This window comes from Tachyglossus aculeatus, chromosome 21 (genome assembly GCF_015852505.1).
Source record: "Tachyglossus aculeatus isolate mTacAcu1 chromosome 21, mTacAcu1.pri, whole genome shotgun sequence".
Classification (NCBI taxonomy): Eukaryota; Metazoa; Chordata; class Mammalia; order Monotremata; family Tachyglossidae; genus Tachyglossus; species Tachyglossus aculeatus.
The window spans coordinates 27,994,729-28,021,140 of record NC_052086.1 but is presented as its reverse complement, the minus strand read 5'-3'; the positions used below and the strand labels follow the sequence as shown (position 1 = coordinate 28,021,140).

The following is a 26,412-nucleotide window of genomic DNA, read 5'->3' as shown; positions in this document are numbered from 1 at the left end:
AATCGTATTTATTGAGCGCTTACTATGTGCGGAGCACTGTACTAAGCGCTTGGGAAGTACAAATTACAGAGAATCTACAGAGCGGAGGACCTACCCCAGCCGAATGGACCATACATTTGGGAGCTCCTGTTGTGCCCGACGAAAACATAATGAACAGAGGGTGGCTGAATGGCAGCTGCTCAAACTCCAGCTGGGGGGCTTGGTCTCCTTTTCCAGTCATAAGGAAGTCTTCAAGGAAAACACTGGATTCACAGACACATACAAAAAAAATTCTCTTTTACAAACTGCATTAAACAGATTTAGAAAACCCTCCTCATTTCATAAACTCTAGTGAACCCATTTATTCTAGTCCCTCTTCACCCTGCCCCACTCAACTCTGCTTTCCAGAGGAAATGAATTAGTTGGAAGCTGTAAAAAGAAAAAAAAAAATATGGAGTCGGGGGTGGGTATCTTATAAGGGGACAATGCTTTGGAGAATCCTTGATAAGGGCCTTAAAATATCAATTGTACCTGAGGAAAAGGTGGAGAGCACTCTCGCAAAGTTTTAGTATTTGACCATACTGAGGTCTTTTAAGGCAGCAAGAAGGGGGTGGATAGGGTATGATCTACAAAAAGCCCAATGAAGAGAGGAAACCTGGCCAACACAACATGAGACAGGACTTCAAGAACAAAGGCCTCACTGCTACAGATATGAGGAATGTCATGCCCCAGACCTTCAGGGAATTTCCTTCAGTTACCTTGGAGCACATCAAAAAGTGCACCTAAGGGATGAAATTTTGATATTTGGTTCAGACATTTGGTCTATATAGTCAGGCCGACTTCAGAGGGACTGTTTTCTAGCTTGAGATCCCAAGAGAGAGTTTAATCCTCTTTCCCTGTTGGAACAAAGTCAAACTGCTTTGTTTTGACAAATGGAGCTTTTTCCTTCTTGTTGAAGAAGAAAAAAAAAGTAAATTAGGCTTGAAGCCACTTAACGAGATGCTTTAAAATAGAAGCATGCATGTGTGTGTACACATACACACACGTACACACATTCTACTCCCTCTTACTGGAGGCTACCTGCACACATCAGTCTGCTCTAAAACTCCAGAGTTTCAAAAGGGCATCTAAAAGAACCCGACGCTATGCCATAAATAAGAAAAACAAACTGCCTCTAAAAATGTCTCAGATTATTCACTGCTGACTCTTACCACCAATGCAAACCCAGTTTGTACTCCTACCTTCTATTCAAATCCCTTTTATATAAAGCGCCTCATCTAATAGGATACTGTGCTTCAAGCAAGGCTTTTTGTTTTCAAATGACCTATAAATCAAACCAAATAGCTGTCACTTTGGTTGCTTGTTTAAAGATGAAAATGCTCTGAGTTTTGCTTTATGTTTGTGTTATGGCTGCTCTTAGTTTTATCTGTGGAATCTAGGAATCAAAAGACGAAGGGCAATTAGAAGCCAAGGTTTCAGAAGGGTTGCTTTTTGCATTGTATAACGCTAAATGAAGTGAACAATTCGATCTTGATGGATGCTCTCATTTTCTTTCAATTACTGTTAAAAGCTTTCCAAAAAAAATAAAAGTGGTCCGACTCTGAGAGGGGAGGAAAGGAAAGTGATTTCATATACTCTGCACCCCATGTTGTTCTCCGAAAGGTGAAACGGCTCTCCAAACAGACTCCACTCCACACTCCTGTGAAGGGACCATCGATATAGATGTACTGCCAGTAAAAGCAGAGGAGATAAATCCTCAGCAGCATAAAATAACAAAATTGATTCCCCATTTTGTTTCAGCTTATCAAGGCAGTCGGAAAAGTTTAAGGCTTAGCCTTGAGATGGCTTATTAATGTCAAGTCTTGTCTCCCTCCTCCCCAAGGGCATGTTGGGTGAAAAATCACGGGGGCGGGGGGGCTAGTCTGGTCCTTTTGACCACTTTCTCTTTGGTCAGTTCTTTAGTTGATTCCCAGGTTGACCCTAAAATTGAGATTTCAAAAGGGTCCTACTGTGAAGTCATGAAAAAGGAAGTTAAATCATTTAAGCAAGACGGTTAGGAGCTTCTATGCATTTGGATCCAACTGTGGTCCCTGTAATCTCTCCCTGGAATGAAAAGAACAACTTTAGATAATTGTTAACTGTTGTTTCTGAGGAACTTCAAAAGGCATGGAAGTGGCCTTTTTCCAGAAAAGGGGAAGAGTAACACTTGGGTTACTAGAGGAAAAAAGTCCTAAAAACCCCATGCAAGCTGGGATCATCTCAACTAAACCAGGATGGTCTTGACTAATTCATGATGACTAGTAACTCCTGAGCCCTCGGCTTTGTGCCTGGTCTCCCCCTTCTAGACTGTGAGCTCATTTTTGAATAGGGACCGTCTTTATATGTTGCCAACTTGTATTCCCAAGTGCTTAGTACAGTGTTCTGCACACAGTAAGCGCTCAATAATTACGAATGACTGAATGAATAATAATAATAATAATAATAATGGTGGTATTTGTTAAGCGCTTACTGTGTGCAAAGCACTATTCTAAGCACTGGGGGGGATACAAGTAGGTTGTCCCACGAGGGGCTCACAGTCTTAATCCCCATTTTACAGATGAGGGAACTGAGGCACAGAGAAGTTAAGTGACTTGCCCAAAGTCACACAGCAGACAAGTGGCAGAGCTGGGATTAGAACCCATGACCTCTTGCTCCCAAGCCCAGGCTCTTTCCACTGAGCCACAGTGATTGAATGAATGAATGAATGAGTGAATGAATGAATGAATTCAATAGTATTTATTGAGCACTTACTGTGTGCAGAGCACTGTACTAAGCACTTGGGAAGTACAATAATAATAATAATGATGATGGCATTTATTAAGCGCTTACTATGTGCAAAGCACTGTTCTAAGCACTGGGGAGGTTACAAGGTGATCAGGTTGTCCCACAGGGGGCTTACAGTCTTCATCCCCATTTTACAGATGAGGTAACTGAGGCCCAGAGAAGTTAAGTGCCTTGCCCGAAGTCACACAGCTGACAATCGGTGGAGCCGGGATTTGAACCCATGACCTCTGCCTCCAAAGCCCGGGCTCTTTTCCACTGAGCCACGCTGCTGCTTGTACAGGGACAAGTTGGCAACATATAGAGACAGCCCCGACCCAACAGTGGGCTCACAGTCTAGAACGAATGAATGAAAGCTCAGTCTGGGGCAGACTGAACACTGGGCGCTGCAAGTCAGAGGGTGGACCGCTGTACCTGTTGGGAATCTTGGAAATGTCGATCGTCTCTCTGGGGCTGACATATGGAATCACCACCACCTTTTTCAAGTCCGGCAACCCTAAAATGAGAACGATCGAGAGAAAAGACATCATGCAATAGGCAGTGGTTTTTTTTTTTTCCATTATGGCATCTTAAGAAGTAGTACGTGATTAGTGATTTCTTAGGAGAAGCTTAACTTGCTTGCAACCTCCTTCCTCAATGACTGAGGAAATGATAGCCCACAGTAGGCCTACTGTTGGCCAGTTGCACCGCCTAGTGGACAACCAGGCTTACTGCACCCTACTATGTTCCCCTTTCATTCATTCATTCATTCGTATTTATTAATAATAATAATGGCATTTATTAAGCGCTTTCTATATGCAAAGCACTGCTGGCCAGCTGCACCGCCTAGTGGACAACTAAGCTTACTGCACCCTACTATGTTCCCCTTTCATTCATTCATTCATTCAATCCTATTTATTAATAATAATAATGGCATTTATTAAGTGCTTACTATATGCAAAGCACTGTTGGCCAGTTGCACCGCCTGGTGGACAACTAAGCTTACTGCACCCTACTATGTTCCCCTTTCATTCATTCATTCATTCAATCGTATTTATTAATAATAATAATGGCATTTATTAAGCGCTTACTATATGCAAAGCACTGTTGGCCAGTTGCACCGCCTAGTGGACAACTAAGCTTACTGCACCCTACTATGTTCCCCTTTCATTCATTCATTCATTCAATCGTATTTATTAATAATAATAATGGCATTTACTAAGTGCTTACTATATGCAAAGCACTGTTGGCCAGTTGCACCGCCTGGTGGACAACCAAGCTTACTGCACCCTACTATGTTCCCCTTTCATTCATTCATTCATTCAATCGTATTTATTAATAATAATAATGGCATTTATTAAGCGCTTACTATGCACAAAGCACTGTTGGCCCGTTGCACCGCCTAGTGGACAACTAAGCTTACTGCAACCTACTGTGTTCCCCTTTCATTCATTCATTCAATCGTATTTATTAATAATAATAATAATGGCATTTATTAAGCGCTTACTATGTGCAAAGCACTGTTAGCCAGTTGCACCGCCTAGTGGACAATTAAGCTTACTGCACCCTACTATGTTCCCCTTTCATTCATTCATTCTTTCAATCGTATTTATTAATAATAATAATGGCATTTATTAAGCGCTTACTAGATGCAAAGCACTGCTGGCCAGTTGCACCGCCTAGTGGACAACTAAGCTTACTGCACCCTACTATGTTCCCCTTTCATTCATTCATTCATTCAATCCTATTTATTAATAATAATAATGGCATTTATTAAGAGCTTACTATATGCAAAGCACTGTTGGCCAGTTGCACCCTACTATGTTCCCCTTTCATTCATTCATTCAATCGTATTTATTAATAATAATAATGGCATTTATTAAGCGCTTACTCTATGCAAACCACTGTTGGCCAGTTGCACCGCCTGGTGGGCAACTAAGCTTACTGCACCCTACTATGTTCCCCTTTCATTCATCCATTCATTCAATCGTATTTATTAATAATAATAATGGCATTTATTAAGCGCTTACTATATGCAAAGCACTGTTGGCCAGTTGCACCGCCTAGTGGACAACTAAGCTTACTGCACCCTACTATGCTCCCCTTTCATTCATTCAATCGTATTTATTAATAATAATGGCATTTATTAAGCGCTTACTATACGCAAAGCACTGTTGGCCAGCTGCACCGCCTAGTGGACAACCAAGCTTACTGCACCCTACTATGTTCCCCTTTCATTCATTCATTCAATCGTATTTATTAATAATAATAATGGCATTTATTAAGAGCTTACTATATGCAAAGCACTGCTGGCCAGTTGCACCGCCTAGTGGACAACTAAGCTTACTGCACCCTACTATGTTCCCCTTTCATTCATTCATTCAATCCTATTTACTAATAATAATAATGGCATTTATTAAGAGCTTACTATATGCAAAGCACTGTTGGCCACTTGCACCCTACTATGTTCCCCTTTCATTCATTCATTCATTCAATCGTATTTATTAATAATAATAATGGCATTTATTAAGCGCTAACTATACGCAAAGCACTGTTGGCCAGTTGCACCGCCTAGTGGACAACCAAGCTTACTGCACCCTACTGTGTTCCCCTTTCATTCATTCATTCATTCAATCATTGATAGAGGTGAACATAATCTGCCTCTCCCAGCCCAACAGTTACCAGTGGCTATCACCTACTGAACTCCAGCCCCACGACTGCATTCCTAGATTAGTGTGATATCTTTCTCACTGTCTTCCCCTCAACATCATCCTCTGCATTGATCCTTGGACACTTGGTATCTACATTGATGATTCTGCTGACATTCTAGCCACCTAATCCCATGTGCTTCTCCGGTTCCAACTCCAGCCCACGTCGGCCACACATCAACAGGGACACACTCCGGATCTCATAACGATCAGACATGACACTAGCCCTGACGTCACCAGCTCCATCCCGTACATCACCTACTCCGAATTACCACTTTCGGACCACAACCCCCTATCTTGTCACTTCACCCAGCTCCTTCTCCAAAGCAGTCTTCTTTCCTCATCCTCCTTTGCTCTCAGGATCCTCTCTACTCTCCCCAAGCTTCTGGGCCTCTCCAGGACTTTTTAGGAACTCTCCCTCTCTAGTCATGAAGGTGCATGCCTGTAACACTAAACCTGAGCTCCCTGCTCCCTCATTTTTTTTTGCATCATCCCTACAATCTGCTTCCTCCACTTTTATATTCAGGCAGCTGACCACTCCTGGCGGAAAACCAAAAAAAAAAATCACTATAAATGTATCCTCTCTAGCTTGATCTCTGTCATATGACCTACTCAACAACACTACTACCCTTCCCTCATTGACTCCCACTCCCACAGTTCAACCAACTATTCCAGACCTTTACCTGCCTCCCTAAGCCTCTAGTGTTCTGACCTCCTACTCCTTTTGACGCTAATGACCCTATTACATGTATATATGTTTGTACATATTTATTACTCTATTTATTTATTTATTTTACTTGTACATATCTATTCTATTTATTTTATTTTGTTAGTATGTTTGGTTTTGTTCTCTGTCTCCCCCTTCTAGACTGTGAGCCCACTGTTGGGTAGGGACTGTCTCTATATGTTGCCAACTTGTACTTCCCAAGCTCTTAGTACAGTGCTCTGCACACAGTAAGCACTCAATAAATATGATTGATTGATTGGTTGATATTAACCATTTTGATGGCCAAGATAAGGGCCAGGTAATTTTCCAAGGGCCCTCTTCACATTCTCAACATACATCCACAACTGCCTTTATAGGTGCCTCCCAAGAGGTCTCCCACCAGCTCTTAAAAGTTAATTCTTCCACCCCAATCCCTCTCCCTTCTTCATATACTTGCTCCCATCTTCCTTTCTCCTGTTACTATCTCCAACTTCGCATTCTTTACTAGCTTTATCCGTTTACGGTCAAACTTAGATGTTCCCCCGAAAAATTGCTGCCACACACTAAGAGAAAAATTATCCCATGACCACATCAGGCCCTACAACTATCATCATTTTCTCTGCTCTCTGTTCTGAATGAAGTCCTTGAACACGATTTATATAGTCACTGTTTTTTCTTCTTCTCCACCAACATTCACCTTGACTCCCTGCAATCTGGATTTCACTTCCTTCATTCTGTCTTACAGGCTCTGCTCAATCACTCCTAAAGCTCGTCAACCATTTAGCTGCTCTTGACAGAGTTGACCATTTCCTCCTCCTAGAAAACTCTCTCTTTAATCTTGGTTTTACTAACATGATAGTTCCCTGGTTCTCTTCCTAGCTTTCTGACCTCTTTTTCTCCACCTCCTCTGCTGGGTCTCCAGCCTCCCCTCACCTTTTAAGTGTGGGTGTCTCACAAGGTTCTTTGCTAGTTCTCCTAACAATAACAATAATAATAGTAATTGTGACATTTTTAAAATGCTATGTGCAACGGACTGCACTAAGCCCTGGGGTGGATATAAGCAAACCGGGTTGGACACAGTCCCTGACCCACATGGGGTTCACAGTCTTAATTCCCATTTTACAGATGAGGCAGTCGAGGCACAGAGAAGTTAAGTGAATTGCCCAAGATCACACAGCAGACAAGTGGCAGAGCCAGAATTAGAACCCAGATTCCTCTTACTCCAAGGCCCAAGCTCTATTCAATAGGCCATGCTGCTTCTCTACTCTCAGCTCCTACTCTTCTCATACTACAATCATTCTTTTGGGGAGATCACCCCTTCACATGGTTTCAACAGAAGGCTAATAAATCTTCCCCCGGCCCAGACTTTTCCCTTGCTTTTATCACTGCCAGTCCCAAGACACCTCCACCTAGATGGTCTACTGGCACTTTAAACTCAACATGGTGAAAATTGCATAGCCTAGTGGATACAGCACGAGCCTGAGAGTCAGACAGACCTGGGTTCTAATCCCAGCTACACCAGCTGTCTGCTGTGTGACCTTGGACATGTTGACTTCACATTTCTGTGCCTCAGTTACCTCATCTGTATAATGGGGATTCAGACTGTGAACCCCATATGGAACGTGGACTATGTTCAACCTGATTAGCTTGTATCTACCCCAATGCTTAGTACAGTGACTGGCACATAAGAAGTGCTTAACAAATACGTTAAAAACAATTTGAACTTTTCATCCTCTCTCCTACACCATGGTCTGCCCCTACTTTTCCAGATCCTACTGACAACACCATTATCCCCCCTATTCCAGAAGTTCAATCTTGAGGTCACCTTTGACTCTTCTGTCTTCCCTTCCACAAACACTCTCAAAGTATGTCAGCTCTTCCTCTCCACCAAAGGTCCCAACCCAGGTTGAAGACTTTGACAACTCTCAGCTAGGGTACATCAAAAGTCTGTTTCTACAGAGTACAGCAAAAGCCTTTATATCTACAAGCCTCTCCCTTCTTCAGTCTTAGCTATATTCAGCCGCTCAAATCACCTTCTTACAACACAATTCAGAATGCATCACTCGCTAAAAAGCCCGCAATGGTTACCTATTTCTCTTCACCTGGCACAAAAACTCCTAACTATTGGTGTTACAGTTCTCCTCCAGCTGTCTTTTCCTCGCTTACCCAACCACTTCCCCCAGTACACCCCAGCTTCTACTCTTCCTCCTTCTAGCTCGTTCATGAGTCTCCCATGAACTCTCTCCACGCTCAAATCCAAGCCATAGCCTTGTCCAGCTTTCAACGCCTTGCTAAAAAGCCACCTCCTCCAAAAGGTATTCTGTGATTTATAACCCCTTTCATAGTCACCTCAATCCACCATGAGTACTTGAATACAGATAGAGAGATAGAGATCCGATTATTTACCTATTTTTCTTTTTGTATTTGAATCTACAATCTTACCCTTGTACCTAGTGTGTACTTTTGTGTCTGCTCATCTCTCCCATGAGACAGTGTTCCATTTGCCTTTACTGTTTGTCCCCAAGCCTCTAATACCTTGCTCTGCCCACAGTAAATATTGATGATGACAAGAGCCGGTAGGTAGGATGCCACGAGGCTTTGCAGAAAGTCGCTAATAATCCGATTAGCAAACAGCTTCAGCTCATAGTGAGCGAGCTCCCTCTCCTGCTCTAATAGGCTGGATCTCTTGTTAGAGTCAGTCAATTGTATTTATTGAGAACTTACTGTGTGCAGAGCACTATACTAAGCGCTTGGGAGAGTACAATCTAACAATAGAAGGTCTGCACCATAGCTTCTTTCAGGCTTATGAGGGTTGGAAGCCTCCCTTCACTAACGGGAAGTGCAGGGCAAGAACCATTCTCATCCTCACCTAGTCTGACAGACACCCACCTACCGCTAGATCAGCCCAAGGTCAAGGACAACCAAATACCTTTGACAACACGTTGAAGCTTTTCCATGTGGTTATGTTCTTTGCCATTATACACCACGGCTTCCACCGAGAAGATGAGCTTTGGCTGAATCTGGGAAAATCTGTCCAGAACGCCCTGGGAAGGAGAAGGGAAATACCACCATTAATCACAAGTAATCAAACCCCAGCCACCTGACTTGAAATGTCTCTGTGCTTGGGGAAAGGAGAAATGGACTCCACTATTTCCCCTAGCCATAACTTATTTTAATGCCTTTCTCTCCCAAGAGACCGTAAGCCCCTTGTGGGCAGGGGTAGCTTCAAACAACTCTGTAGTACTGTGCTTTCCCAAGCGCTTAGTACAGTACCCTGCACACAGGAAGTGCTCAGTAAATACCAATGATAAATTGATTGATTGAGCCGGGCCCCCTGTTCCCTGCTCAGACACATCAGTTCAGATACGGTGAACTTGAGTGGCAGGTATGACACCCTCTTAAAAATATAACCTCGGGACTTGACAACAAGACTTGAAACACTAAGTCAAATGAAGCGTAAAAACACTTATTTTATATATTATATATACACACATATATGTAGTTATATATAGATGTGTGTACATTCAAATGCCATGTAATATTTGTGCAATGTTTGTGTAAATGTACAAATATACATTTATGTACATAAATGTATACTTAGGGATTTAAGTACTTAACTACATAAGCACTTATGTACATATCTATAATTTATTTATTTATATTAATGTCTTGCTCTGCCTCTAGACTGCAAGCTTATTGTGAGCAGGGAACATATCTGCCAACTCTGCTAAGCTGTATTTTCCCGAAAGCTTAGTACAGTGCGCTGAATACAGTAAGCACTCAGTAAATACGACTGATTGGTTAAATGGTTAAAGAAATCCAAAAAAATCGAAGAACTTAATTTTGTTTTCTCTTGGTGTAAAACCAGACTCTCCACATTTTCTGGTTTTGTTTGCCCACAAGCAAGACCCTGGGAGAAAACTCCCATCCCTTTTACTCAAATTCTTAGTTGTTCCCATATTGATCTACCCAGCTCTGTTAAACACGCATGCCATGAGAGGCAGAGAGAGATCACTAGAGAAATCATTTCATCCATGCTGGAATGTAACTACCCCATAGAGAGATGGCAGCAACGCTTTAAAGTTCCGCAAGCATGTAAGGCAAAAGAAACAGCTGTGCATGGGTGCTGACCCAATTAGCATAATGTAAGGGATATGCTTCATAACCATCTCCCAATTTTAAAATCCCCAAAATGAGGAGAAGTGGCACTTCCTCCACACAGCATACACAATGGCAAAAAAACAAACACCCTCCTCCAGAAGGGATCTCTAGAAAGGTTCTGCCTGAAGTGTTCTCTAGAAATTTGGTGATGAAAAGAGCCGGGAAGAATACGGCCAGAAGCAGTTTGGAGAAAGAGAATGGGGTCCCAATCACTGGAGGTGCTGAAGACACCAAGGACTGGGGTTGTAACTGGGTGGAGGGACTTAAACGGCGAAAACATAGATGCAAACTACTAAAGACAGGACTATCTCGTATCAAATCCTAAAGCTAATTGTAAGACACCAATCAATGGGATGTACTGAGCTCTTACTGTGTGCAGAGCATTGTACTGTAAGCACTTAGAAGAGTATAATGCAAAAGTAGGTAGACACATTCCCTGCCCACCAGGCGCTTTCAGTCTAGAGGGGGAGGCAGACATTAAAATAAAGTACGGATAGGTACATAAATGCCGTGGGGCTGTGGGTGGGTGAATATCAAATGCTTAAAGAGTACAGATTCAAGTACAAAGGTGACACAGAAGGCAGGGGTAATAGGGGAAATGAGGGCTTAGCTAGAGTAGCCCTCTTGGAGGAAATGTGATTTTAATAAGACTTTGACGGTGGGGATTTGTTGCTGAATTTCACTTCCCAAGAGCTTGGCACACAGCACACGCTCAATAAATACGATTGAATGAATGAATGAATGAATAGTCTGTTGTATATCGGGGGAGGGAGTTCCAGGCCAGAAGGAGGATATAGACAAAGGGTCAGCGCTGAGGTAGACGAGACTGAGGTACAGTGAGTAGGTTGGTTAGGAGTGAAGTGTGTGGGCTGGGTTAGAGGAAATCAGTGAGGTCGAGTCCCATCCTCGTCCGTTGCCATCGCCAGCTGTTCCAGTCAATTAACTCCCTCTTCAAACCCCCTAACCCTTCGCCTTCCCCATCACTTGCCCCTGAGTTGAGAAAATTGAAACTATCAGGCGCAATCTCCCTAAAATCTCCCTTGCTTCTCTCCAGTCCCTCTTTCCTCTTGCCCCTTCTTCAGCTCTCCCATCTTTCCCAGCAGTATCTCAAGAGATCTCCTACCTTCTTTCAAAAGCCACCACCTCCCGACCCCGTTCCTTCTCACCTTATCAAAACACTTGTCCCCTCTCTTCTTCCCTCCCTGACTCCCAATTTCAACTGTCCACTCGCCAATGGCTTTTCCCCCACTGCTTTCAACAAAACCCTGTCTCCCCTATCCTAAAAAAAGACAAATCCTGGACCCCACCACCCCCTCTAGTTATCACCTCATCTCCCTCCTACCATGCCTCTTCAACTCCTTGGGTGAGTAATAATAATAATAATAATGATGATGATGGCATTTATTAAGCACTTACTAAGTGCCAAGCACTGTTCTAAGCTCTGGGGAGGTTACAAGGTGATCAGGTTGTCCCACAGGGGGCTCACATTCTTAATCCCCATTTTACAGATGAGGTCACTGAGGCACAGAGAAGTCAAGTGACTTGTCCAAAGTCAAACAGCTGACAATTAGCGGAGCCGGGATTTGAACCCATGAACTCTGACTACAAAGCCCGGGCTCTTTCCACTGAGCCACTCTGATTAGTCTATACCCACTGTCTCAAGGTTTTCTCCTTCAGTTCTCTCTTTGACCCCACCCCACCAATATGGCTTCCATCCCCTTCACTCCACAGAACCTACCGCTCAAAGGTCAAAAATGATCTCTTTTTTCCCCAAATCCAATTGCCTCTACTCCATCTCAATCCTCCCCGATCTCTCAGCTGCCTTGGACATTTTTGACCACCCCTTTCTCCTGGAAACATTATCCAGCCTCAGCTCCACTACCAGTGTCCTCTCCTGGTTCTCCTCCTATCTCTCTGGCTGCTCATTATCAATATCTTTCATGGGCTTCTCTTCTGCCTCCCATCCTCTTCCTGTGGTGGTCCCTCAAGGTTCAGTTCTGGGTCCACTTCTATTCTCCAACTACACCCACTCCCTTGAAGAACTCATTCACTCCCATGGCTTCAACTACCACCTCTATGCGAAAACTTGTACTTCCCAAGCGCTTAGTACAGTGCTCTGCACACAGTAAGCGCTCAATAACTACGATTGAATGAATGAATCTACATCTCCAGCTCTGATCTCTCTCCCTCTCTGCAGTCTCACACTTCCTCTTGCCTTCAAGAATAATAATAATAATAATAATAATGTTGGCATTTGTTAAGCGCTTACTATGTGCCAGGCACTGTTCTAAGCGCTGGAGAGGATACAAGGTGATCAAGTTGTCCCACGTGGGGCTCACAGTCTCCATCCCCATTTTACAGATGAGGAAACAGGCACAGAGAAGTGAAGTGACTTTCCCAAAGTCACACAGCTGACAATTGGCGGAGCCGGGATTTGAACCCCTGACCTCTGACTCCAAAGCCCGGGCTCTTTCCATTGAGCCACACTGCTTCAAGACATCTCTACTTAGATGTCCCGCTGACACCTCAAACTTAACATGTCCAAAACAGAACTCCTTATCTTCCCACCCAAACCCTGTCCTCCCCGTCACTTCCTTCCTGTCTCACAAGCCTGTAACTTTGGTGTTACCCTCGACGCATCTCTCTCATTCAACCCACATATTTAATCTATCGCTAAGTCCTGTTGGTTCAAGCTTCACAACATCGCTAAAATCCGCTCTACCCTTTCCATTCGAACAGCTACCACATTACTCTGAGCACTTATCCTATCCCACCTTGACTACTGCATCAACTCTCCTTGCTGACCTCCCCGATTTCTGTCTCTTCCCACTCCAATCCATAATTCACTCTGCTGCCTGGATCATTTTTCTACAAAAAAAAATTCAGCACATTTCCCCACTCCTCAAGAAACTCCAGTAATTGCCCATTCAACTCCTCATCTAATACACTCTTTACCAAAGGTTTTAAAGCACTCAATCACCTTGCCCCCTTCTCCCCTACCTCACTGGTCTCCCACTAAATCCCAGCCCGTACACTTCGCATGTCTAATGCTAACACTCACTGTACCTCCATCTCATCTATCCCCTGAGGACCTCTTGCTCACAACCTGCCACTGGCCTGGAAAGCCCTCCTGCCTCATATCCGACAGACAATTACTCTCCTCACCTTCAAAGTCTAATTGAAGGCACTTCTCCTCCAAGAGGCCTTCTCTGACTAAGCCTTCATTTCCTCTTCTCCCACTCCCTTCTGCATCAACATTACGTTTGGATTTTCTCCCTTTTTTTACCCCTCCCTCAGCCCCACAGCACTTATGCACGTCCCAGACTGAGCCCCCTTTTTCCTCTCCTCCTTCCCCTCCCCACAGCACCTGTATATATGTTTGTACAGATTTATTACTCTATTTTACTTGTACATATTTATTATTCTATTTATTTTGTTAATGATGTGCATCTAGCTTTATTTCTATTTGTTCTGACGACTTGACACCTGTCCACATGTTTTGTTTTGTTGTCTGTCTCCCCCTTCTAGACTGTGAGCCCGTTGTTGGGTAGGGACCGTCTCTGTATGTTGCCAACTTGTACTTCCCAAGCGCTTAGTACAGTGCTCTGCACACAGTAAGTGCTCAATAAATATGATTGAATGAATGAATGTCCACAATTCATTTATTTATAATATCTGTCTCTCCCACAAACTATAAACTCATTGTGGGCAGGAACATGTCTGCTGGGTAGGGACTGTCTCTAGATGTTGCCAACTTGTACTTCCCAAGCGCTTAGTACAGTGCTCTGCACACAGTAAGCGCTCAATAAATACGATTGATGATGATGATGATGATGTCTGCTAATTCTGTTGTACTGTACTCTCCCAAGTGCTTAGTACAGCACTCTGCAGTAAACACTCATCAAATACAACTGCCTGATTATGGAAGTCTGAACCCAGACTGGCCTAAGGGCATGTGATGGCTTTCACTTTTTGGATTAACAGGTAAATTATGGTAAAACAGATTAGAGATAAAAAAGGACTTGCTTTTGGGGTGTTATGGTTTCCATCCCCTTTCCCAAGCAAGAGCCTCAGAGTAATAGGTGCCAATACAGTTTGGGATCTAGCCGAAGCACAGGGCAGTAGTGTGGCCTAATGGAAAGAGCACAGGACTGGAACTAATAATAATGGCATTTGTTAAGTGCTCACTATGTGCCTGGAACTATATTAAGTCCTAATGTAGATACAAGGTAAATGGGTTGGACACAGTCCCTGCCCCACAATGGGCTCACAGTCTTAATCCTCATTTTTCAGATAAGATACCTGAGGCACAGAGAACTAAAACGACTTGCCCAAGATCACACAGCAGACACAAGACGCAGGATTAGAACCCAGGTCCTTCTGACTCCTGTGCCTGTACTCTGTACAACAGCAACAATAATAAGAGTGGCATTTGTTAAGCATTACTATGTATTAAGCACTGTATTAAGTGCTGGGATATATACAAGATAAGCCTCAGGAGGCTCACTAGCTAAGTATGAGGGAGAACAGCTCTTGAATCTCCGTTTTGCAGATGAGGTAACTGTCACACAGAGAAGTTAAGAAACTTGCCCAAAATCACAGAGCAGGCAAGTGGCAGAGACAGGATTAGAACCCAAGTCCTCTGACTCGCAGGCCTGTGTTCTTTCCACTAGGAAATCAGGGGACCTGGGTTCTAACCCCAGCACTGACATTTGCCTGGGTGACCTTGAGCAAGTCATCTAAGTGCCTCTGTTTCCTCATCTATAACACGGCAATTAAATGCCTGTTTTCCTTCCCCCATAAACTGTGAGCCCCATGTGGGACAGGGACTGTGCTCAACCTGATTGTGTCTTGTCTACCTCTGTGGATATTACATATAAAGAAGCGTGGCTCAATGGAAAGAGCACGGGTTTGGGAGTCAGAGGTCATGGGTTCTAATTCCGGCTCTGCCACTTGTCAGCTGTGTGACCTTGGGCAAGTCACTTAGCTTCTCTGGGCCTCAGTTCCCTCATCTGTAAAATGGGGGTGAAGACTGTGAGCCCCACGTGGGACAACCTGATCACCTTGTATCCTCCCCAGTGCTTAGAACTGTGCTTTGCACATAGTAAGCACTTAACAAGTGTCATTATTATTATTATTATACAAAACGCTTTAACGAACACCGATGATCAGGAGCCTCCTTATCTCTCAGTCAACACAGAGTTGAGGAAGCACAGTACAGCACCATCCCTGTTTCCTCAAGCACTCTCCTGAACACTCCTCCTGAAACTGAACACTGAGCAGCAGGAAGCAGAAATCTTAACATTAAGTCACCCTAGGAGAGAGCTGCTTCCACTTTTCCTGGCTGTTTTTTGGAGGATTAAGTACAGGACACTCAAGTCTACCATAATGTGGGACCTAGGTTCTTGATGAGCCTCAAAAATAACTCATACCTGGAAGGGGGCTGTGCCCGTGCACACCAATAATTCTTCTAACATCGCACAGCGTTCAATCCAAATGGGTGCACATTGTAGACAGAACATTAACTAATTTCCCCATGTTGCGCTATTCAAAGCACGTTAACAAAAGCACATGTCTACAGGAGAACTGGGGGTAATGTTCAAAGTCGCTCAATCACCTCATGCCAAAAGTTCACTCCCGGCCTGCTTTGTTAAATGAAGTATTTAATTCAGCATTTCCTCCTCTCGACACCAACAGATACACACATCAGCTATATCCCAAGGTGGTTGGGTTTTTTGAAATGCTATCTGCTAAGCGCTATGTGCCAGGTACTGTATGAAGCGCTGGGGTAGATGCGAGATAATCAGGGTGGACACAGGCTAAGACCCACACGGGGCTCATAATCCTAACCCCCATTTTACAGATGAGGTAACTGACGCACAGAGAAGTGAAGTGATTTGCCCAGGGTCACACGGCGGACAAATGGCGAAGCCAGGATTCGAACCAGGGCCTTCTGACTCCCGGGCCTGTGCTCGATAGAGCTAGGCCACACTGCTTCTCTAGGTTCCAGTGTGTTTTCCATCCCAGACACAAAGAACAAGGAAGGGGTTACAAATTTCCCCTGTGGCCACAGAAAACAGAAATAAATTTTTCCTCGACATCATTAATCAAATTTGAGTTGTTGCTGTTGTAACTACAAAAATATCAACATGATAGTGTTGATGACCTATGCCCTTTCACAAGCACAAGTTACCCTTCAACTGAAACAGGCCTTTTCCAATTCTTACAAACTAATTATTGTGGTATTCGTCAAGGGCTTACTTTGAACAAAGCACTGTGCTAAAGTGCCAGGATAGAAACATTATAATCAGATTAATCACAATTCCTGACCCAAATGGGGCTTACAGTCTAATGGGGGGGGGGGGGGCAGAAAGGGAGGGCGAATATTTAATGCCTGTTTTACTGATGAGGACACTGAGGCACTAAAAAATTAAGCACTTGGGCCTAGGTCACACAGCAGGCAAAAGGCGAAGCAGGGATTCGAACCTAGTTCTCCTAATTCTCAGTCCCAAGTTCTTTTCATTAGGTCATACCGCTTTCATTCATTCAATCGTATTTACTGAGCGCTTACTGTGTGCAGAGCATTTGTTCAAGACACCCCAAAAGCCTCCTTCGCACTTTTCCAGGAAAGCGGTGAGGAGTAGAAAAAGAAGCCCCAATCAGGGGAAGCAATTAATTAGTAGGAGAAATGTCCAGAGACAAGAAACAGATTGCAAACAACACAAATGCTCCACCCTTGGAAGGCAAGCTATTCTTTGCCACCAAAGGTCCAGTCTCCAAAGGATCAATTTAATTACAGGTTTAGAGTTAATCTTGCCTGTCAAGACTGGGTCAACTCCCCAAACACTTGAAATCAACTTTCACTTCCCACTGGTTCAGCAATGGTGTGCTTGAGAACTGCCTAGACCTCTTTATTAAATAAATACTTCCACAGTAGGGTTTCTGAGCTGAATATAGTGCCCAGCTGATAGCTCGCTTTAAAGCGCATGACCACATGGAAGCTTAAAACTTGTACCGGCGTGCCCACAAGATGTATAAATGCTTATTTCATTTGCACCCAGCGCACCGGCTGATATAAACATTTATCAGGCTTCATCTTGTGCTCACACACATTAGCCCATTCCCCATTCCCCCCACATTACCTCCTTCCCCCCGCCACAGCACCTGTATATATGTATATATGTTTGTACGTATTTACTACTCTATTTATTGATTTTATTTGTACATATTTATTCTATTTATTTTATTTTGTTAATATGTTTTGTTCTCTGTCTCCCCCTTCTAGACTGTGAGCCCACTGTTGGGTAGGGACCATCTCTATATGTCGCCAACTTGTACTTCCCAAGCACTTAGTAGTGCTCTGCACACAGTAAGCACTCAATAAATACGACTGAATGAATGAAGTACATATTTATTACTCTATTTATTTATACATATTAATTCTATTTATTTTATTTTGTTAATATGTTTTGTTTTGTTGTCTGTCTCCCCCTTTTAGACTGTGAGCCTGCTGTTGGGTAGGGACCGTCTCTATATGTTGCTAACTTGTACTTCCCAAGCGCTTAGTACAGTGGTCTGCACACAGTAAGCGCTCAATAAATACGATTGATTGAATGAACATTACGCTGCACTATCCTAAAACATCCTTGCAGATCTCATACGCGTAAGGTGGGCTACCAATAATTTCTGGAAAGCTAATAGTCTGTATTGGCTATCTCAAATTTTATTACTAGGCACTAACAACTACATAGACTGGGGGAGATGACAGGTTTGTAATGTCTGTTTTCTGTTTAAAAAAAAAAAAAAAAACTTCTCAGAAGATGTATTAGATTGTGAGCCCCACATGGGACAGGGATTGTGTCCTACCTGATTATCTTGTATCTACCCCAGTGCTTAATAAATATAATAATAATAATATGCACTGCTGTAACACACAATCTCTCCTATGACTCGACGCCTTATTGTGGCGTGGATGGAAAAACAGTGCTTTGCACATAGTAAGCGCTTAATAAATGTCATTATTATTATTATTAAGCCAAAGTGCCGAAGTTGATTTGCCTGTGCTGGGTAGCAGCAGTGTGGGAAAGAGTCAAAGACAGATGATCAAGTGATCAAAACACTGATCAAAGACAATGGCAGAGACTCAAGCTTTTACCATGTGGAAGAAGGCAGTGGTAAACCACTTCTATATATCTATACCAAGAAAACGCTAGGGATACACATATCATAACAAGTTTATTACCGAAGACGGGACACTCTAGCGAGGATGTGTCCATGGAATCGCTATGTGTCGGAAACAACTCGACGGCATTTGAAGATGAACACAGACAAAACACTAAATGGAAATGGGCAGATTGTAGAAAGAGGGAGGAAAAGTATGGAACTGAATGGGAGCTTTAAGACTTTTTCCACCTCTAGGTGTGGCTCCATAATTATATTTTCTTCCAATCTTTCCTGCTGGTTTAACCCCAAAAAGGGATTTGACGGAGGAGTGGCTTTCACTTCACAATCTCGTCGATGGCTTTTTATGTCTCCTCACGCAAACCGTCGCCTTATTAACAAATGCTTTGCGTGGATGAAAATGATCACATAAAAAAGCACCATCCCCCTGGTTTCCAAGTGTATTTCAAATTTATGGGCTGGCTTGGACTCAAAGGTCACGTCTGAAAGAAGGAAACCTAAGTTACAGGCTAAAATTAACCATGGATCATGCTTATGTTTTCAGAGCTACTGATAATCAGATTTGTTAATCTGACAAAGTACAGGGATTTGTTACGAATATTTCTGGGGTAACAAATTCAACAGAGAAACACTACGTTGAACTCACGGAAGCTGGGGGAATCTCTGTTGTGCTATCATCATCATCATCACTGGTATTTATTGAGCACTTACTGTACGTAAGTGCTCATACTGCACTGTATGAGCACTTGAGAGAGTTACTCTATTTATTTATTTTACTTGTACATATCTATTCTATTTATTTTATTTTGTTAGTATGTTTGGTTTTGTTCTCTGTCTCCCCCTTTTAGACTGTGAGCCCACTGTTGGGTAGGGACTGTCTCTATATGTTGCCAACTTGTACTTCCCAAGCGCTTAGTACAGTGCACTGCACACAGTAAGCGCTCAATAAATATGATTGATGATGATGAACCATACAACAGAGTTGGCAGACACATTCCCTGCCCACAGTGAGTTTACAATCTAGACCTCTGCTGTTGCACTCCTCTTGATAGATTGCAACCTCCAATTGGCAGCCTCCCGCCATCCATCTGGTAAAATGTGTCCAACAATTCTGCTATATTGTACCCTCCCAAGCGCTTAGTACAATGCACTGCATGCAGTAAGCTCTCAGTAAATGCCACTGATTGACTGAATGACAATCTGGAAATTGGCCCCAAAGTTAAAAGGAGTGTGGAGACAAAGTGAGGGAGCAGGAAAAAACGTTCCCCATCAATCTGGAGGTTATACTGATTCCAGGTTACGAGGGGTGGCATTGGAGGTGGGTCCCCCCAACATACATCTTGTACCCACAAATGGAAAGAGTCTGGGCGTAGGAGTCAAAGGACCTGAGTTCTAATCCCAGCTCTGCCACATGCCTGTTATGTGACCTTGGGCAAATCACTTTACTTCTCTGGGCCTCAGTTAACTCATCTGTAAAATGGGAGAACAAATCCTACAGCCTTCTACTTAGACTGTGAGATCCATGTGAGACAGGGACTATTAACTTGTATGTCCAACCTGATTACCTTGTATCTACCCCAGAGTTTAAGCATATACTATACTTATTAACATATACTATAATTATCATTATTATTACTATCTTCATCACCATTTTGCTGGAGCAATGTAATCCTTGCTATCTTGTGAGAAGACATAAAGGATAGGCTTGTTCGGAGAGTCAGGATGATAATGGCTTTTTCTGCAAGAGATTCATTATTTAAAAAAAAAAAAAAAGTGTGTCAAGAAGATTGGGGGAGATTTCCTAAAACAGAAAGGAAAAGTCCCTCCTGCTAAGAACACTGCAGAGCAAAAAAATCACAGTCCATCTGGGACAGAAAATACACAAACCCGCAATACATGCAAAATGAGGAAATATTGTTCCAGATGAAACAGTTCATTCATTCAATCGTATTTACTGAGCACTTACTGTGTGCAGAGCACCGTACTAAGCACTTCATCAGCTCGGGTTTTTATGGCATCTTCTGACCAAAAAAAAAAAATGCCTAGGTAATCAACTGGTCATATCAAGGTGTAAGATGTTCTAATCAGGACAACTTTCCCCAAAACATATTTCATTCATTCATTCAATCGTATTTATTGAGCGCTTACTGCTTCCCAAACATTATTGGGAAAGCAAGAACCAAGCTGCCACCTACTGCCTATCTCTGCAAGAAAAACATTCAGTCCATACCTAAAATTTCACACAAAGCTGCAGCTCCGGTCAATAATGAGAGAAGGAATTAAAACCTGTTCCTAACCTGGTAAAACATGCCTGGCTCATTGTTCGAATTTTTTTTTCTGCGGGGCTTTGGAGGGATTTCTTAAGCACTTACTATGTGCCAGGCACTGTATGTACTTGGGGAGATACAAGCTCATCAGGTTGGACACAGCCCACGTCCCACATGGGGCTCATGAGTCTTGCCACAATATTACAGATGAGGTAAAGGTACAGATGAGAGAAGTGACTAGCCCAAGGTCCATGCACATACAATAACTGCATTCAGCTTCTCGTTGGAAGAATCCTTTTGGAGTTAAAATCCTAAATTAATCCTAAATCCTCCTCCCCTGCCTAACTCCCAATGGCCACATGAACTATTAGGGTTACTAACTGCTTCCCAACAGCCCATTCACATTGGATGAGCACCCGCCCTTAGCACCTGTGTGCTTTAATCCTACCCTTTATCCTTTTTATTTATATATTTTTCTGCATATTCAATCACTTGTTTGGCTGTTTCATTCTAATGTGTTTGTACAACTTTCAGCTTTCTACTGACTCTTCCTCCACCTTTCATTATCTGTACCAAATTTTCGTCTGTTCAACCAATCCTATTTATTGAGCCCTCACAGTGTGCACAGCACAGTACTAAGCACTTGGGAATAATAATAATAATAATAATGGCATTTATTAAGTGCTTACTATGTGCAAAGCACTGTTCTAAGCGCTGGGGAGGTTACAAGGTGATCAGGTTGTCCCACGGGGGGCTCACAGCCTTGAGCCCCATTTCACAGATGAGGTAACTGAGGCACAGAGAAGTTAAGTGACTTGCCCAAAGTCACAGAGCTGACAATTGGCGGAGCCGGGGTTTGAACCCATGACCTCTGACTCCAAAGCCCGTGCTCTTTTCCACTGAGCCACGCTGCTTCTCTAGTACACTATATAGTACACTATAACAGAGTGAGTAGACACGTTCCCTGCCCACAACGAGTTTACAGACTATTCAACTCTATCATTAGATTATAAACTCATTGAAGGCAGGGACCAATTGCCTTTTTCCCTTATTGTAGGTTCCTAAGCTGCCAAGAAAGAACATCCTGAGGGCTACTCTTGCACTCTCCCAAGCACTGAGTTGCGAACACTCAGTGGGTCACTGATTTAGCAAAGGAAAATAGTCAAAGGCTTCTTGAGTGACTATGTGAAAGCGGACATCTGAATTCATTCATTCATTCAATCATATTTACTGAGCACTTAGTGTGTGCAGAGCACTGTACTAAGCGCTTGGGAAGTACAAGTTGGCAACATATAGAGATGGTCCCTACCCAACAGTAGGCTCACAGTCTAGAGAAGGAAGGGAAAAGGTAGGCTCTCTACCTTGGCAATAGGTAGCCCAAGGACAACTGTAAGCTCCTCCACTAGACTAGAAACTCTTTGAGGGCAGGAATCATCTCCACCAACTCTCTTATACTGCAGTCTCCCAAACACTTAATATAGTTTTCTGCACACAGTGTGTGCTTAATGAATACCACTGGTTGACTGATTGATCAAAACTGGAGGGGTCAGGAACCCAAGGACTATTTCCTCCCTGCTAGAGAATGCTCTTGATATTCTTATTGTTGCTGTTGGTGTTTTTGAATTGTTGCTTTTTACTGAATTTGCCTGGTATTTGTTTTTTGCCGGCACATCTGTCCTCCCCTCTAATAATAATAATTGTTGTATTTGTTGAATTGAAAGTTCTCTGGAGGCCAAGGACAGTACCTAATTCAATATCCTTGTACTGTTCCTCAATACTTAGTACAATGCTCCACACTCAGTAAGAGCTTAAATGTTAGAATACGAATAATCATCATCATTGTCTTGGTTGGAGTTTTCCAATCCTCTAATGTCAGCAACAACTCAAAAGCACAAATGCTTCCTGTTCCCCCAGAACTTACAGGGCCAAACTGGAGGTCCCATTCTCAGAGTGAAGATTCCAGGGGTCAAGTTAGCTCGGGCCCAGAGTGGCTACTAGGTAACCCCCTCGAAGAAACCCAAGAAATCCTGAGCCAGCAGTCATCATCATCATCATCAATCGTATTTATTGAGCGCTTACTATGTGCAGAGCACTGTACTAAGCGCTTGGGAAGTACAAATTGGCAACATATAGAGACAGTCCCTACCCAACACTGGGCTCACAGTCTAAAAGGGGGAGACAGAGAACAAAACCAAACATACTAACAAAATAAAATAAATAGAATAGATATGTACAAGTAAAATAAATACATAGAGTAATAAATATGTACAAACATATATACATTTATACAGGTGCTGTGGGGAAGGGAAGGAGGTAAGATGGGGGGGGTGGAGAGGGGGACGAGGGGGAGAGGAAGGAAGGGGAATATCCTTGTACTGTTCCTCAATACTTAGTACAATGCTCCACACTCAGTAAGAGCTTAAATGTTAGAATACGAATAATCATCATCATTGTCTTGGTTGGAGTTTTCCAATCCTCTAACGTCAGCAACATCAGCAACAACTTAAAAGCACAAATGCTTCCTGTTCCCCCAGAACTTACAGGGCCAAACTGGAGGTCCCATTCTCAGAGTAAAGATTCCAGGGGTCAAGTTAGCTCGGGCCCGGAGTGGCTACTAGGTAACCCCCTCGAAGAAACCCAAGAAATCCAGTCCTGCTCAGGAGTTCAGACTCTCTAAACAAGGCAGGCTGCGGGCCAGGGAGAGTATTCAGGAAAGAAGGCAAAGAGATGCTATATTCCTTCTGAACACGCTTCGGCTGCTGCTCCCCAGCCAAGAAATTCCCCATGACTGGGACACCAGAAAAAGCAGGATAGAGAAACAAATTCTCCAGTCAACAGACTTTAGGAATCTCTATGAAAGATGGTCTAAGGGAGGGGGAGGGGGGATGGGATGAAAGAATCTGAATCTCAAAAAGAAAGTATCTCTTCATAATAAACATGACTTCATGTTTGCACATCTCCCCTTAAGGCAGATCTGGAAAGACTTAATAATCAGATTTTTTTTAACAACAGAAAAATAGGGAAGGGGAATAAAAAGGCTGCTAATCTACTGTTTCCTATTCTCCCCAAGGCAGCAATTGGGAGCCAAGTTTCCTCATACGCTCCCACCCCGCTCTGTCCAGCAGCAGATTCCATGCCTCTCTCAGCTACTCTCCTCAGCCCTGAGAACAAGACGCCTAAGGACAAGAGTCTAGCAACACTTTCTTGTCCTCCCTTTGCCTCTCTCTGAGGCCGAATGGTCCTTCCCCTGACTTTCCCATCACTGTAGACAGCACCACCATTCTTCCTGTCTCACAAGCCCGTAACCTTGGCCTTATCCTTGACTCCTCTCTCTCGTTCAAACCGTATATTCAATCCATCACTAAATGCTGTTGGTTTGACCTTCACAACATTGCTAAACTCTGCCCTTTCCTCTTCATCTAAACTGCTGTGTTAATCTACGCTCTTATTTTATCCCACCTCGTTTACTCTATCAGCCTCCTTGCTGACCACCCAGCCTCCCATCTCTCCTAACTCTGGTCCATATTTCACTCTGCTGCCCAGATCATTTTTCTAAAAGGGTATTCAGGCCACATTTCCCCACTCCTCAGGAACCTCCAGTGATTATCCACCCTCTCCACAAACAGAAACTCCTTACCAATGGTTTTGAAAGCTCTCAAAAGCACCTTTCCCCCTACTACCTCACCTCGTTACTCTTTTACTATAACCCAGCCAGCACACTCCGTTCCTCTTTTGCTAGCCTCCTCACTGTACTTCGATCTTGTCTATCTCACTGCCGGACCTCTCTCCCACATCCGCCTCTGTCCTGGAACACCCTCCCTCCTCATAACCGACAGACAATTACTCTTTATTTTGTTAATATGTTTGGTTTTGTTCTCTGTCTCCCCCTTCTAGACTGTGAGCCCACTGTTGGGTAGGGACTGTCTCTATATGTTGCCAACTTGTACTTCCCAAGCGCTTAGTATAGTGCTCTGCACACAGTAAGCGCTCAATAAATATGATTGATTGATTGATTGATTCTCCTCTTCTAAGCCTCAGTGAAGGCACTTCTCCTCCAAGAGCCCTTCCCTAAGCCCTCTTTTCTTTTTCTTCCACCCCCTGCTGAATCACCCTGATTTGCTCCTTTTATTCAACCTCCCTCCCAGCCCCACAGCACCTATGGACATATCTGTAACTTTATATTAATAATAATAATAATGTTGGCATTTATTAAGCACTTACTATGTGTAAAGCACTGTTCTAAGCGCTGGGGAGGTTACAAGGTGATCAGGTTGTCCCACATGGGGCTCACAGTCTTAATCCCCATTTTACAGATGAGGTAACTGAGACCCAGAGAAGTTAAGTGACTTGCCCAAAGTCACATAGCTGACAAGTGGCGGAGCCATAATTTGAACCCATGACCTCTGATTCCAAAGCTCGTGCTCTTTCCACTGAGCCACGCTGCTTCTCTTATTCTTCTGCTTATTAATGTCTGTCTCCCACTCTAGGCTGTAAACTCGTCAGGGGCGGGGAATGTATCCCTTCCCCACAGCACCTGTATATATGTTTGTACATATTTATTACTCTATTTATTTATTTTACTTGTACATATCTACTCTATTTATTTTATTTTGTTAATATGTTTGGTTTTGTTCTCTGTCTCCCCCTCCTAGACTGTGAGCCCACTGTTGGGTACGGACTGCCTCTATATGTTGCCAACTTGTACTTCCCAAGCGCTTAGTACAGTGCTCTGCACACAGTAAGCACTCAATAAATACAGCTGATTGATTGTTATACTGCTCTCTCCCAAGCACTCAGTCCAGTGCTCTTCACACAGTAAGCACTCAATAAATACAACTGACTGACTAGACAAATTTCACATTTCATGGAGACAGTGGGAGGAACTGTAAGCTCGTTATGGGCAAGGAACACGTCTGGTCATTCTGTTGTATTGTGCTCTCCCAAGCGCCTAGTACAGTGCTCTGCACATAGCAAGCGCTCAATAAATACGACTGATTAATTGAACATTTAATAAGTTGATGGAAATGGTGTTTCCCCTTAGTAGCCACAAGATACCAGTGTGGGTCCCCCGCGGAGCCCCCCGAGGGTCTGCCCCTGCTTGGGACACCAAGAACCTCCAGGACATCACCACGCCAGAGAAGGTGCTCCGGGAACTTAGCTTACGTTCACGCCAAAGTCGGGGGACGTTGAACTCCAAATGGCACCAACGCTCGCTGTGGCCAGCATCGCTTCCACGCCGTGCACGCTGTTCGGCAAATAGCCTGCAAACACACACGTGAAAACAGAAACGGCTGAAATCACACAACTGCTTTCTGCTAACCCTCATCTTTTCCTCTTCGTGCTTAGCTACTTTATGGAAAATTCCACTGTGGGGAGAGAAGAACGTTTAGGTTTTATGCCATTATCAATCCTACCAATTTCAGTAAGTGACTAAGGCGGCAAGGGAGGGAGAAGGAGCTGTAGACAAAATCCAAGACAAGAACTGCAAGTCTTAAAATCAGTTGCATCTATTGAGTGCTTACTGTGTGCAGAGCAATGTACTAAGCGCTTCCTATATGCCAAGCACTGTTCCAAGCGGCGCAGAAAAGTTAAATGACTTTTCCACAGTCAC

General features: G+C 43.4%; 1 protein-coding gene across 1 annotated transcript in view; it reads right to left on the bottom strand.

Annotated features, from left to right (window-relative positions):
• AACS (acetoacetyl-CoA synthetase) overlaps positions 1 to 26,412 on the bottom strand; it is a 117,763-nt gene that overhangs the window by 60,665 nt on the left and 30,686 nt on the right. The window contains exons 5-8 of the mRNA XM_038763352.1: positions 25,965 to 26,062; positions 9,122 to 9,236; positions 3,214 to 3,295; positions 95 to 242 (exon numbers count right to left, since the gene is read on the bottom strand). Of these exons, the coding sequence (XP_038619280.1) occupies positions 95 to 242; positions 3,214 to 3,295; positions 9,122 to 9,236; positions 25,965 to 26,062 (443 nt within the window). The remainder of the gene's footprint in view (positions 1 to 94; positions 243 to 3,213; positions 3,296 to 9,121; positions 9,237 to 25,964; positions 26,063 to 26,412) is intronic.